Source organism: Pantherophis guttatus, chromosome 3 (genome assembly GCF_059756535.1).
Source record: "Pantherophis guttatus breed Tessera chromosome 3, ASM5975653v1, whole genome shotgun sequence".
Taxonomy (NCBI): domain Eukaryota; kingdom Metazoa; phylum Chordata; class Lepidosauria; order Squamata; family Colubridae; genus Pantherophis; species Pantherophis guttatus.
Window position 1 is genome coordinate 182,945,313 of NC_142065.1, and position 15,329 is coordinate 182,960,641.

Below are 15,329 nucleotides of genomic sequence, written 5' to 3' on the forward strand. Positions count from 1 at the left end.
TAGCAACAGCCAGAGATTTCAAGACCAATAGGTTTTTCTTGTAGGATATTAAGCTCTTGACATGGAATGTACTATCAAAGCGAAAGCAAAGGGGGAACACAGCACTCCAGGACCAATTTCCATTTCAAACTGCATTCTGGCACTTTGTACTCCAGCACCACAGGCAGATCAATATTTAATGCTCAGAGAATCTGTTTCTGCGGGAGTCATGTCAGGGGACCTCTCGAGCCAATCTGCTTAGGCTGAGGGGTGATAATTATTCATGGGCTCCTGCCTCTCGCTCCTTCTTGTGCTCAGCCCCGCTCTGCTGACTCAGTGCCTTAGTCTCCTCGCGCGCGCGCTCTCTCCACTGCTGTAGCTGGACCTCTTTGCCTTCGCAAGCTCGGAGCTTCTGTAGCACCTACAATGGCTAAAACTGCAATGGGTAAGGCAAACCGAGCGTTTCTTTCCGGCAACGAAGCCTTTCTCTCTCTCTTCAAACCTTTCCCTTGCTGCTGTCCTTGGTGCTGCATTGTATTTCTAAAAGGGGGAATTATTATTATTATCATTATTATTATATTATTATTATTATTAGCCTTGGTTTTTCTAAAAGCCAAATCGGGAGAGGGCTAAACAGTCGTGATCTTAAGTCTATGCTTTACTTGAAGATTATTTTTTTTTAAAAAAAAATTGATTTTTTTTTAAATAGCTTGATTCCCAAATCATTTCTTGGATGCGGTCCGACTTAAATCTTAGTCCTGTTTTCTTCGATTTAACGTCGGATAAACCAGGGGTCCCTTTAGGGGCTTAAGAAAATACTCTTCTGGACAGACTGGGCAGTGGCAGACTGGGGAGGGTAAGGTAGAGCAAAACAGTAAACTTATTGTGTCTTTTGGGCTGGCTCGTTTCCAAGCCTCCCCATGGCTCGCTCTGACCTCCGATTCTGCCCAGTCCCTCGGGTCTCCGCCGCCCTTTCTCAGAACCAGGGGGAGCGACTTTTGCACCGGGCGTGCGGGGGAAGCTGGCCAGCCGCCTTCCTTAGCCAACCCGCCCGCCACGTGGATGCGATGGAGACGGACAACATTTCCTTTGGCGAGGGTTGTTGCAAGAGAGGTCGGGAGCCGAATGTAGTAAACGCGTTGCTTTCGCGTGCCTTTGTGCGGCGGGGGGGGGGGGCAGAAGGTGGAAGCGAGGCGTGCGTTTGTGTCATACTTGCTAGCTCTGTGTGTGTGTGTGTGTTTGTGAGTGTGTATATTTGTGTGTGTGCTTGTTTTTCGGCAGCAAAGGCAGTTAGGGCTGGGGCGGCGTTGGCGAGCAGGGCTTTGTGTGTAAGGCTCGCGCTGAGCCCGGGCTCCGGGCGTTCCCGGCGAGATTGCACCTGCAGAGTTGGACGCCACCCGTTCAAGCAGCCGAGCACAATGCAGACCGACCCCACCCATCTCGCTGCCGCCGGAGCCGCCGGCGCGCCACCGCCTCGCAGGAGCCCCGGGGGAACTCGCCCCTCCCTGCTTCCCTCCCCCCTCCCCTCCCGCTAGCGAGAAAGACGCACGAAGGGAGCGGAGGACATCAAAGCACATACTCCGCCTTCCCCTAGATGCCTTCCGTGGGACCGTCGCTGATTTTTCCGAATGCTCTGGCTGGTTTGCTGCATCCATGGGTGCCGGTGTGCAGCCGGTGTGTGTTTGTGTGCCCTGAAGTAGGTCACTTGGATTAGCCTCCTCTTCCTCTTCCCTTTCTCTATACAGCAATCGCCTACTCATTACGATGCCTCCAGCGAGTTTGGTCTTATTTTGTCTGACTAGAGCAAAGCCCCCTCCCCCGCCCCGCCTTTATTATTTTTTATTTTTCCATGCAGACTCCATAAACCTCCGCCACACCCCTGGACTGCACGCTCCCGCCCTTTGCATCTTAGAAGGGAAAGGTTGCGGTGCGCCGGAGCGATCTCCAGGAATCGGGACTGCAGGTCTGGGAGTGTCAAAATAACCCCCCATGCTTTACCAATGGGTATCAAGATCCTACCTCGAATCCTCCAATTTTAGCCGAGTTTTGCAAAGTGCAAATGGCTGAAACGGCATCTTTTCCCCTCCCTCCAAGCCCCTTTCTCTGTAGCCTTTATTTTCTTTTATGTTTCCCTGAGTCTGCAAGAAAGCCCGTGGAGAAAAGTGATACTGCAGTAAAGGGTGTGGTGATTCTCAGGAAGCACAGAAGAGAAATGGACTGGCTATCATAACATCAGACACTTGGCAGACTTTTCTTTTTAAAAAAAAATAATTAAAAATAAAATCACATCCCTTCCTCCTTATGCATTAAGAAAATATATGGAAAGAGATGTTTTTGCAGAATACTAACTTACTAAGTTGGCCCACCCATAACTCATCAGGGCAGGATTGAAGAAAACATCAGTTTCCCTGCACTTGCTTCCAGGAAACAAAAGCCCAGGCACAGATGTTGTCTTCCTAGATGCATTCAGAATGGATATGGATGCCCACAGATGCCCTTTCATTCAATATTGCTCTGTTTTCCAACCTGGTGGAAGAGGGCTTTGTTATTCCTGAGGGTAGGGCATCAGACAGCTGCATATGCTAATACAAGCAGTCAGGAGCCATCAGGTTCTGGCCAGCCCCGCAGTGCTTGCTCACACCCATTCCCTTTCCTCCCCAATGCAGCAATCCGGAAATCAGTATTGATAATTTGACCTCCTTGGTCAGAGACAGATCGCTGCAGGAGGCCCCTTTTCTGAATTTGGGCACCATGGTTAAAAAGACTCCTGGAATACTGATGAGAGGCATCCAGAGGTCTGCTGATTAATAGATCCAGCTATTCCGTCCTCTTGCTATTATATGTAAAAGCAGCTATTTGTCCTGTGTTCCTTGGATAATTAATTGCATTACATTATATACAGCCATTTCCATTTTTCCCCATTCCATTAATAACACTTCATTCTTAAGTCTCAACTGGGGGGGAGGTTTCTTAGGGGGGAAAATCTTATTATCTAACTTATCTGATTATCTAACTCAGCTAAATCTGAAATAACTTTTTTTTCCTATTTACAAGCAACATCCAGCTGTTCCCTCTCTTTCTCCTATATATGGGGATGACTACTGCTTACCCCCCACCCCTTGATGGTGGTTGGGTGTTGGGTCTAGGTCCTAGGACTTTTCTCCTGAAAAGGGATAAGGAAGAATCTGTTAAATTATAATTAAAATCTTCGGAAAATCTATTGGGATAACAGCAAAGATGTGGTATTCAATCTAAGGCAACTGGATAATGAGTGTTAGGGATTAGACAAAACAGAAGGAGGTTGATTTTCATGAAGATGGAAGTCTGTAATTGATGCATCTAAAAGCAATTACTACAATTACTTATAATACACAAAATGTGCTTCTAGGGAAAATCGAGTAATGAACTGATAAAGACATAGATACAGAACTTATAATAGATTTTACCTCATTCATGATGCAGGGCAACTGCTTGCCATGCCAGCTATGTGAATTCTCACTCTTGCAATGAAATCCTCCAATGAACTATTATGTTTTGGTGCATTATTCTCAAAGATGGAAATATATGTGGAAATATTGTCCCCTGAAGCAATTTCAGTTAAAGCTATGTGTGTCCATGAAATGAGAATGCTTTGCTTTGAATCCCGGCAACAAACCATCATATTCCAGAAGTTCTGCTGAACCATTTCAGGTCAGTCTTGGTTTGGTTAAACCAAAACCCAAAGCATCTCAGTTGTTTCAGGTTTCAGACAAAACAAAATTCAGATAAGGTGAGAATGGTAATGTTCTATATGTCTTCTTCCTCTTCCATAATACTCGGTGCAGCATACTCCCATCTGTCCCTCACCTTTTTTTCTGTCCTTCAGTCATCACCACCAGTGTCCCAGGGTAATATATCACACGTGTTTATCCCACCTCCACCACCCACCAACATCCTTAGCTTTCCTCCACTCTGCAACCACCATTTCTAGGCAGCCCTATTTCATCAAATGCATGGCTCAAAATACCAGACACAGTTATGGTGCAGTTTAGGCATCTCAACGCTAAATATTCCATGGAACAATTTGTGCAAAGAACTCTTGCACATCCCTAATATTTAAATGGTGAAAAAAGGGACTTGCATATCCTTAGAGGTATTTCTTTGTGAAATAAAAGGGAGGAAGCATCTAATTGACTGATGGGGTTTTAATTTTTAACTTGTTAGTCTTAATTGCACTTTTAACTGTTAAATTATGAGATTTGGATTTAATTTCTTTTAAACTTTTTCATTAGATGTTTTTTACTGTTGTGAGCCACCCTGAGTCCGGCTGGTGATAGGGCGGCATATAAATCTCATTAATAAATAAAATTAATAATAATAAATAATTAGAGCCAGCTTTCCCTAACTTAACATTTTACTGCCAATAAAAGATTTGTTATAAAGTCTTTCGATAGAGACGTTACATTTAGCTATCAGTCACCTAGAATTACTTTGCACCTTGTTCAGGAGTGCTTGCTGGGAAGCTTGAGTGAGCAAAATTGCGATTACTTCAAAACCAGGTTGAATGAGACTCTCTTCTTAGAAAAAGTCATTTTTGGTCTTCTAAGGCAGGTTAATGTAGGCTGGTGGCCCCCAGGGGGAGGGCCTTCTCTGTGGGGGCTCCCACCCTCTGGAATCAGTTGCCCCCTGAGATAAGGAGAATCCAGGACCTCAATGCCTTCCGTCGTTCCCTGAAAACCTATCTTTTTCAACAAGCCGGGTTGGCTTAAGAAGAAATTTTTAAAATTTTTAAATTCTTTTAATTAGTCTGTGATTCTTAACTTTCGGGCCAAAATTTATATATATTTTTAAATGTTTTAATATTTGTATTCTATGTTTTTTATCTTGGCTGTACACCGCCCTGAGTCCTCAGGGAGAAGGGCGGTATATAAATTGGAAATTAAATTAAATTAAATTAAATTAAACCATTATTGTTTCAGCACCTTTTTATTAAGCAATAAAGAGAATGGGATAATGTGACTGTATTGGTTAAACTGTGATGTTTATATCTTTTGTTCATGTATATTTTTCATTGTTGGAAACCTTTGAGGTTATGAAATGGGACTGCCTATTTGAAAAGGGTTTTAATTGCCATGTTATATTTTGTTGCTGTTTTTAGTCATTTGTAATATTATTTTCCAAATTTTTGAGATCCTAATTGCATATTCATATTCATATTTTCTTCCAGACTGTCCTAATACAGATAATAAGCAAGCTCTAACCAAAAATGCACTTTTATTTTCATCCACTGATGTATTGTAAATAGGAGAGATTTAAACATGTGCTTTACTTTTAATTGAAATAAACTAGATTTCAAAAGTTTGAGTCATTTGATAAAACATTTGGTGCTTTAGGGCAGAGCAATGAAGGTCCTCGACTCAATTTCACAGGGTCTTCCATCTAATTTCAAGAACCTTCTGAAGATAGCTGGGTCCTCCAGCAATTTAAAAATTATGATACCATAATTCAGTCTCACTAGAAAACTATTGAATGGGCAAAGCTAACGTAATTTCTCTGTTATCCTATGCTGCTCTCTGAAGTTCATATTTATAACATGCAATAAGTCTAAAAAATTATGACACTGATTTTGAAACATTTTGAAATTTCTTTCAGCTCTATATAGCTGAATATGAATTCTAATCTATAAGGCAACAAATTGCTTTAATTTTTATCTTCCCATTTCTTCTAAACCACGTAGGCATTATTTCCACTGTGATTTATAATAGACTGAGAGATTAAACCAAATTGCTATAACAATGGATATCAAATGTTCGTTTAAACACAGATCTGCTCCAATTACATGAAAGAGATGGATTTAAATTTAACAACTAAGGATCCCAATCCATTCTCAAGCAGGATACCTCCATATTTTTTCTTTCTCCTCAGACAAGCTCATTTTAGAACAAAGCAAAGCAGGAGGCCTTGCAGGAAGTGAAGCTACCAGTTACAGTTATGCTCTGTTCAGGTCACCTCATTGACATTGAGAAAAATTCTCAACGGAAAATGAAATAATTGATCCATGCTGGTAAATTAAATCTAAACTATTCCAATATAAAATCAAAACAATCACCCATCAAAGAAAAATATGCTGACATATTGTTATAATAAAATGCTTTCTACTTCTTTCAAATTGCCACTCCTTCCCATTTTCGAATATATAAAAAGCATATTGACTGCTTTTAAAAGAGCCTAAATGATTATTTAATAAAACCTTGGTTGCTTGTTCACATTATCAATTATCCAATCACAATAACAATAAAGCTTGGTCAGGAGTATTTCCTTGGAGTCCTATAATTAAGAGTCTTTTCCCTGAAACATTTCAGACAGAAAGTTTTTTTTTTCAGTAAACCTTGCTTCAGTTTTAAATCCAAAAGAACATGATAATAGTTGGAGAGCACCTGAATAAGGGGAGGTTTTATGCCAACTCACTCATATTCACATTAGATCTATCCTAAAAACTTCATACGCAACAAATCATTTTTATTGACTTTTTTGCAATATAGCATTTAAGAATTTTTAAAAGGCTGACTGGGGTGGGGATTTTACAGGACTTAAAAAAGTCCTACATGCTGGCAAGCCTCTGGTTGAGGAAGTTGATGCAGATCCAGTTTTTGAGGAATAATCTCATACCTACAAATGTTATTGATAATAAAATCTGTCAAGCTACAGTCATATGGCTAAATATACATGTTATAAATATACATGTAAATTCTTTCAAAAGATAGTTAGCTTGGCAATCCATTATATTATTTATTTCTTAGAGTTGTGTGCTTCTTTCCTTCAGGAACTCAAGGTGGCATACTGAATACCTCCTTCTCCACCTTTTACCCCTCCCATAGTGGGGATACATTTGTACCTGAGATTCCCCAATCCTAGTTCAACATCTTAGCCATTTCATATTAGCTGTTCCTCAATCTCACCCCATAATGTACTAAGGACTACAAGTAGTAAGCTTATTCAATAAGAATTAGCTGTTAATTAATTTGACATTTATTCATTATTAGGCGATCATCACAATTATTTATTAAAATAGTACCTATTATATTATTAATAACAATTATAAATATAATAATTTTTCATTACCCATTAATATTTCACTATACATTATGTAAGTCTGTCTCCATGCCTGGAATTTAAATTTTATTTCAAAATAGAAATAAAAAGTACAGTATACATAATTATCAATGGGATGTTTTTTAGAACATGGTTATCTAAATAGACTGTTTAATAATGAACATACTGATTTTCTATTATGATAGTTTGAAATACTGGGATATTTTCAAAATACTTTTGTTTTTAAAACAGTGTTTCTATTGCTAGGAGATCATATCTACAAATACATGGAACAACTATTATTCTACTAAGGTGAGCTTTGTGGTTAAACCAAGCTCACTTTAATTTTAGATTTTAAACTTGCTTTTTAACTATCTGAAGGTTTACTTTTTAGAGAAAGCTTATATAGCCTCCTCTTTATAGACTGGGCAGAATATACTCTGCAGATGCTGGTTTATAACAATCCAGTAGCTACATTCCATAATGTCCCTTTCATTCTATGTGCAAGGAGTTGTATATTGTTTCTTCTTGTGTGAAAGAGAAAATGCAAACAAAGATATCACTTCTATTTTATTTTACTTCTTTGGGTTCTCTCCAAACCATATAAGAAATGCTAATGATGTAAAATGTTTACAATTTTGTTAGAGCCTGGGTGGAAAGGAGCCAGACTTAACAAGAGAAGTAGGTCTATGCGGAGGAAGTTATAAAGAAAGGGTAGGATTGTGCCCCTCTTGTGGGTTTATATATTTATTTATGTATCTTTAAATGTATATGACTGCCTGCTTAACACACAACTCTGGGCAGCTCACAAATAGAGAAACCAGTAATAAGAAAACAAATTAAAATCCTTTAAAAACCATCCCACATGCTCAGAGCAAGTCAGCCAACATATAAACAAAAAAATGAGGATGGTCACATCCTACAATGCAGCCAAATGTCAGGAGAAGAACCAGGTGTTTACAATAGGCCAGCAAAGACAAGGATATCTAAATTTCAAGCGGTATGGTTTTACATAGGGTAGGCACCATGACAAGAGAGGACACACTGCTTAGATCCTATTAATGTCTTTGTGTAATATAAAGGATCTATTCTGGTACATGGGATGGGCAGAAATTATTATAATAGGCCGATCACCTGGTCCCATGTCATAAAGAGTTTAAAAGGTGATAATCAGCACCTTGAACTGCATCAGGAAACCCACCAGGAGCAAATTTATTTTGCACAGTTATAGGAGTTACAAATACCAAGAAAGGCTACTCATGCTACTGCCTTCTGGAACATGATTTGTCTTCCAAATCACTTTCATGGGCAGCCCTATGTAAAAGACATTGATGAATCCAGATGAAAGGTGACTAAAGCATGAGCGACACTGATTAGGATCTCCTGTCAACTGGCATACAAAATGGACTTGTGCAAATACCCTCCGAGTAATAGCTACCACCTGCTCTTTGTGTAGAATTGAGAGTCTAGAGGAACTCCTAAATTGTGCATCAACTCTCATGGGAAGTACAGTTCCACCCAGAACCACAGATGGTAAGTTTCTGTAATTCTCTAAATTGGTCCAGAAGAATTGGAAGATTGATCATACTGAAGGCCACTGAGAGATCCAAGAGATCCAAGAGAGATCCACCTCTACCACCCCAGTTCCTGCAGAACTGATCAACAAATATGCCAATGGCATCTCAGTGCAATAACAAGGTCTGAATCCTGACTGAAAGGATTCAGATAATCCAATTGTTTAAATAGCATGATGGTTTTTCTGGATTTTTTTTTCTCCCAAGGCTTGGGGGATTATCGTGTTTGTGTTTTAATTGTTTTAGGATTTATACTAAATTTTTAATTTTTGACAATTGTGTCTGTAAGAAACCTATCAAAAAAAGAGAGGGATCCATGGGATTTAGAAGCTCTGAGGTTTCATGATGTTCAATCTAAAGCAAAGCACATTAAGATCTGCATGATTCTATAGGACTGTTCTAAGATATTCATTTTTAGATAAATCTTCTGTATAAAATATTTCATTAGGGTATCTTTTATATAGAAGGAATAAAAAAGAGGGTTTCAAAAATGCAATAAAAAGGCGGCATCAGAATCATTTCACTATCTTTATTATAAAATACATTTTTTCCTGCAACCTGGTGGTGTTTATTTTCAAGTGTATTGGTTGGTTGGTTGGTTGGTTGGTTGGTTGAATTTTTTTAAAAAAATAAAAGATAAAATGGAATGTTAAAGACCATCGTGGAAGATTAAATAGGAAATAGGCAAACAACTTCATTAGTTTGCTTCCTGGTGAATGGATGCCTTGGGACTAGCCTTGGCTACCCAGATGCTATTTTGTGATGGAATGGAACAACTTGCCATGGCCAACTTGCCATGGCCAACTTGTCATGGCCAACTTGCCATGGCCAAGGCAAATTGTTCTAGACCCATTTTGTCAATAGGAAGTCCCTACCTATCCAGCTTCTGCAGATATTTTATTAAAGCAGTCATGGCTGCTAGATATGTCCAGGGTTGAATCTAGATCATTTCTCATTCAAGCAAAGTACATTGACCTTTCTCACTTCAGGATCAAATGTTAAATTTAGTAGACTTATGCCTCCATTTATAGCATTTCTAAAAGAACTGTCCAAGAGATGCAATAATGGCACCTTTTTATTTTCTTGTTCCATTTTATTTACCAATAAAGCTTGAGAAGCAAACACTTTTATATTTTTTGTCTTATCAAGGTATGGACTGATATTCTTGTAATGAAAAACCACTTTGAAAAAAATCAGTTTGAACAAAGTGTATCCATTTGTATTCATTTATTCCTGGTCATACTTAGTATGAGCATGTGTCCCAATAGGCAACAATACTTCTGTCTTATTACTTTAAATTGTCTATAAAAGTGGAAAGGAGAGCCAGTTTAGTGCAGTGATAAAGGCATCAGACTAGAAACTGGGAAACTTTGAGTTGTAAACCTGCTACAGCTGGGTAACCATGAGCCAGTTACTCTCTCTCCCTCATCCTTAGGAAAGAGGCAATGGCAAAACACTTCAGATGTCTTGCCAAGAAAACTGCAGTGATTGGTCAAGCCAGTCTCCAGGAATTCACAACAGTGGTGGGATTCAATTTTTTTTACTACCGGTTCTGTGGGTGTGGCTTGGTGGGCATGACATGGCTTGGTGGGCGTGGCAGGGGAAGGATACTTAAAATCTCCATTTCCTCCTGATCGGCTGGGACTCGGGAGGCAGAGAATAGATGGGGGTGGGGCCAGGCAGAGGTGGTATTTAACAGTTAGTGGTAATCTCCAAACTACTCAATTTCCGCTACCGGTTCTCCAGAACTGGTCAGAACCTGCTGAATACCACCTCTGATCCACACTGATTCAAAGGCATGCATGCACACATACACACACACACATACACAGAGAGGGGGAGGAGTCCACAGACCCAGATGAATACAGGGCCACATTACATATTCAGTGCATATACTTAAATTTTATATTATATATATACAACTACTATCATTATCCAGCTTCAGGTTTAAGTCAAATTGTTCTGCTGATGATCTCTGAAATTTATTTCTCCTATAACATACAGTAATGCTAAAGTGCAAAGTCTTATACACCTACTCAATAACTTATGCATTACAGCTTCAGGCTGAACTTACAACCTTTCTAAGAAACCATATTTTGGTGAAGTGGAGAATTATAATGATAAGCTTTGTCTGCTATTTGCATATGAAATCCAGAAGCCCACACTTATTTCCTACCTCAACCAGCTTTAAGGCTGATAAGACATGTTTTGTTAAGGTATCCCAAGGCAATCCAGAAACAAAACCAGGATTCTTTTTCATCTCTGCTGGTGCCATTTCTTACTCATGATAGTTATTATGCTATTGTGTCAGAAGATAATAGAATCTGAAAGCAGAACAATGCCATGGATCATGAATATTTTTAATTTGGGATTACTCTTCTCACACAGAGTACTAAAAATGTCACTGGAACAGAATATCATATTGTGGGATTTATTTTATAAGGAGATCTTTAATGCTGCTGTGAAACAGGATAGGTGTTTATTTTATTTATCTCGGTTAGTCTGCAAAGCAGGAGTATCCACAGGGGTGATCCAATATGTCAACCTGGCAACTGCAGCAGTGTAATTAAAGTTCTGTCTACTTGTGATGTGTGTTGCTCTGCCTGTTATTTTACATTGAAGTTACTGTCTTGACTTTTTTGGACAATGCTCTACAGACACTCCTCTGATTGTGAATTCTGTCACACAAAAAATCATGGATAAGTTACCATGCATAAGCTTTCACCAGCCTACTATATTCATTCCATACGTGGAGTCAGGTCCATGCTCTATGCAAAGAGACTGCCAAAACCACTACTTCATAATACAAATTTTCAGTGATGGATTATGCCTGCACATAGACCCAGTGGTGAAATCCATTTTTTTTTTACTACCGGTTCTGTAGGTGTGGCTTGGTGGGCGTAGCAAGGGAAGGATACTGCAAAATCTCCATTCCCATCCCACTCCAGGGAAAGAATACTGCAAAATCCCCATTCCCACCTCACTCCTGAGGGAAGGATATTGCAAAATCTCCATTCCTTCTCCACTTTGGGGCCAGCTAGAGGTGGTATTTGCCAATTCTCCAAACTACTCAAAATTTCCGGTATCGGTTCTCTGAACTGCTCAAAATTTACACTACCGGTTCTCCAGAACCTATCAGAACCTGCTGGATTTCACCCTGCATAGACCCCTTAATTGTTTCTTTGCCAACTTTGTTGTGTGGCAACTGCATGTATAAGTCAATCTTGGAATCTTGGTGCTGCCTGAGGTTGGTGCTTTTCTTGCAGAAGTTTCATTATCAAACTAAGTAACATCATCAACAACAACACAGCAACAACAACAACAGTGCATAAGCCAGTTTTCCCCAACTTGGCAAGTTCAGGTTCATTGGAATTAACTCCCATTATTTGCACTCAACATAATATTTGACCATCTTGGCTGAAAATTAGGGAAGTTGAAGGCAATTTATCCAGAGTGTCTCAGATCAAGGAAATTTGGAACCTTTTGATGTTAATATTGCCTACTTAGTGCTGATTATTATTGTCTGAAGAGTAAAGATGGGCCATTAGTGAACTGTTACTTTTCTTTGAGATTTATTCCTCTTTGCCAAAAAGGGTCATATAAAATAGATTTTTACCTGGTGATGAATCAGAGCATTTATCTATATGTACAGTTGATAGTTTTCACTTATCCTGTGATTTGAACTCTGTTATTTGAAAATTATCAGTGCTGCCATCTGAAACTTCACAAACTGTTTAACAAACAAACTAGATGAAATATTGGTTATTAAGAATCCAAGCGTTTTGCATCTACTACAGCTACCTTTGTCTTTAATTTGACAAGCATTGCATCCTTTAAACAGAGCTGTCAATTACAAGTTGACTAAACCACTTGAGAAACAGTGACTAAAGAAATTAGTCAAGAGACTGCTTAATAATGTGATACACACTGGCTGTTGGATGCATATATTCCCATAAGAAACAATGCCAAACCTGTGTGCATTTTGCTTTATCCTGTGTAGAAGAAGGACTACTTTGAAATCTGGTTTTTTAAAAAAAATGAATGATAAAGAGCTTCAAGAGGAAGCTTCAGAAGTAGCATTTTGAGAAAAAGAAACAAAATCCTGTAGGAAGCCAAAGACAAGATATTTATTGAAACAATTTAAAACACTTCAGAGGATTTGTCCTTTCTTCAGGATCCGTCTGACTCATAAATGGCCAGTCTTGTCAACTTAAATAATATGGGCATATACAAATGTAAGATAAATGTACTTAAAAATGAATGATAATTATTCCCTTGATATTTTGATGACAAAAGAGCAATATTCTGGAGGGCTTGGACTACTTTGCAACTTAAAAGCAATTTCATTTATGCAATTCCATTTGTTCAAATAAAATGAGTTATATAAAATCTGCTTACAGACTCATACATAATGTGACAGACACGATGCTTTTATCTTAATAGTGAATTTAATAGTGAAAATTGCTATGGAGTTATAACGTATGAGAAAAAAACTGGATAAATTATAAATGTTTTGGAATCTGGATTTGAAGGAAAAAGATATAAATGTTCAGGCCAGTTTTTGGGATGGATACAGCATTCGTAATTCTCCTGGCTGACCTGCATTTGGACCTAATGGAGGAAGTGTGTCCCCCCCCACCCCACCCCAGTGTCTTTTCAGATCCCTCAACAGTTCTTGATACCATCAACCATGGTATACTTTTGGGTCACCTATGAGGATTATTGGTTGGAGTTATTTTCTTACAATGATTCAAATACTTCTTTAATGGGTAGTTATGATCTGTTTTGGTAGGGGAAAAAGCTCAGCCTAATTGCCCCTGACTTGCATGGTGTTACAGGGGTCTTTTATCTGCTTTCTAACCTCTATACGAAGTTGCTGAAAGAAGCCATTTAATAGTTCAGGGTGTGGTATCATCAATAACATCCAATATCAGCACTCTAGGCCAGGGGTCTCCAATCTTGGCAACTTTAAGGCTTGTGGACTTCAATTCCCAGAGTTCCTGGCTGAGGAACTCTGGGAGTTGAAGTCCACAAGTCTTAAAGTTGCCAAGGTTGGAGACCCCTGCTCTAGGCAGTGAGGGTGATACTGTCAACTCTTCTCCCAGTGCTTAGAGGCTGTCAGAGTCTTGTTGGAAGACAATAGACTGAAGTCAGAGTTGATGCTAATACACCAGGGTCTTTGGTCACCACTTGAATGATTGCTTTTCAGTAACTTAAAATACCAGGATCAGTGAAAGCACTTCCATCCAGACTTAACAGAAAGACAGTAGGTGGTCCTGCAGTAATCAATGTTTTTTAGAATAATTTCTTTCACGGAAAAGACAAGATTCATAAATATGTACATTATTGAATTTTTGAAAGAGGGTGGGATTGAACAGGATAATAAATACTTAAAGCCCTTAATTTGTAAGAAACTTGAATCATTAAAATTTAAAAATGTGGAATTATTTTTCTTCTTCAATAGAATCTTTCATGGGAACATAGATACATATTCATTATACATACTGCATATAGAAAAAAAAGAACTTATTTGGAATTAAAGGCAAGGCATTTCTTTGAAACTTCTTCACCCCTTAGAAATTATTATCATCCTGGAAAATGATTTTTTTAAAAAAATCCCAACTATCAGTATGTGAAGTTTGACAACACATGAGTGCAAGAAGATAATATTAGATAGACTAGGGCAGTGGTGAAATCCAAATTTTTTTACTACCGGTTCTGTGGGCATGGCTTGGTGGGCGTCGCAGGGAAAGGATATTGCAAAATCTCCATTCCCACCCCACTCCTGGGGGAAGGATATTGCAAAATCCCCATTCCCACCCCACTCTGAGGCCAGTCAGAGGTGATATTTGCCAGTTCTCTGAACTACTCAAAATTTCCGCTACCGGTTCTGCAAACTGCTCAAAATTTCCACTACCGGTTCTCCAGAACCTGTGAGAACCTGTTGGATTTCACCCCTGGACTAGGGACATCTGTGTAATGGTGGTATCAAAAAAAAACACCATATGATCAAAGCCCTGACACTTTTTAATATGCATTGTGTAGTACACATAAAGAAAAAGTGGGGCTTCAATTTCATGGTCACGGACCTAAACTTTATTTTCTTAATATCCCTGTGAAGACCCCTGTGCAATCAGCCTCTATTTTGCCTTTATATTAACTTTCCTCCTTTGCTTGACATTACTGAGGGGTTTTTTAAACCAATAAACAATGAAGAATTATTTGTCCTTACCCATCAATAGAATACTTATTTTTCTTTTAGATTTCAGGCAGATTTGAGAAAGAAGATAGGACCCTGCACATACATAAGTTTGTGGCCATTGTACTTATCTCTCTTTTTTTGTTGTTGCTAAAAGAGGGTCAACTGAATGCAACCTTATTAACTTAATGAATACCCTTAACAGTCTCTTCAACAATGAAAGAGAAAACAGGCTATAAACTGCCAGCATGGTTAGAATAAAACTAAAAGCACCCTGCATAGCCAGATCACTTAACCTTCAAACTTTATGAGACTGTTCTTGGTAATGAAATCACTGAAAGATCAATGTAAATACATTTATGGGAAGCTAAAAGAAATACAACCTTTCGGTGGCCTGCATTTCATGCTTCATAAGAATTCAATCTCATTGTTTCCTTTGTGGTGTCTCTCACAAAGCAGAACATTCAGCTGGAATGCAAACACATATGGAAAGGTTGCCTAAAGGA

At 38.9% G+C, this 15,329-nt stretch overlaps 1 protein-coding gene across 1 annotated transcript in view; it reads left to right on the top strand.

The window, feature by feature from the left end:
* Window positions 1-288: 288 nt before the first annotated feature.
* The window catches only part of STMN2 (stathmin 2), a 34,154-nt gene continuing 19,113 nt past the window's right edge, over window positions 289-15,329 (top strand). Inside the window, exon 1 of the mRNA XM_034430014.3 lies at window positions 289-424. Within this exon, the coding sequence (XP_034285905.1) occupies window positions 406-424 (19 nt within the window). The 5' untranslated portion in view covers window positions 289-405. The remainder of the gene's footprint in view (window positions 425-15,329) is intronic.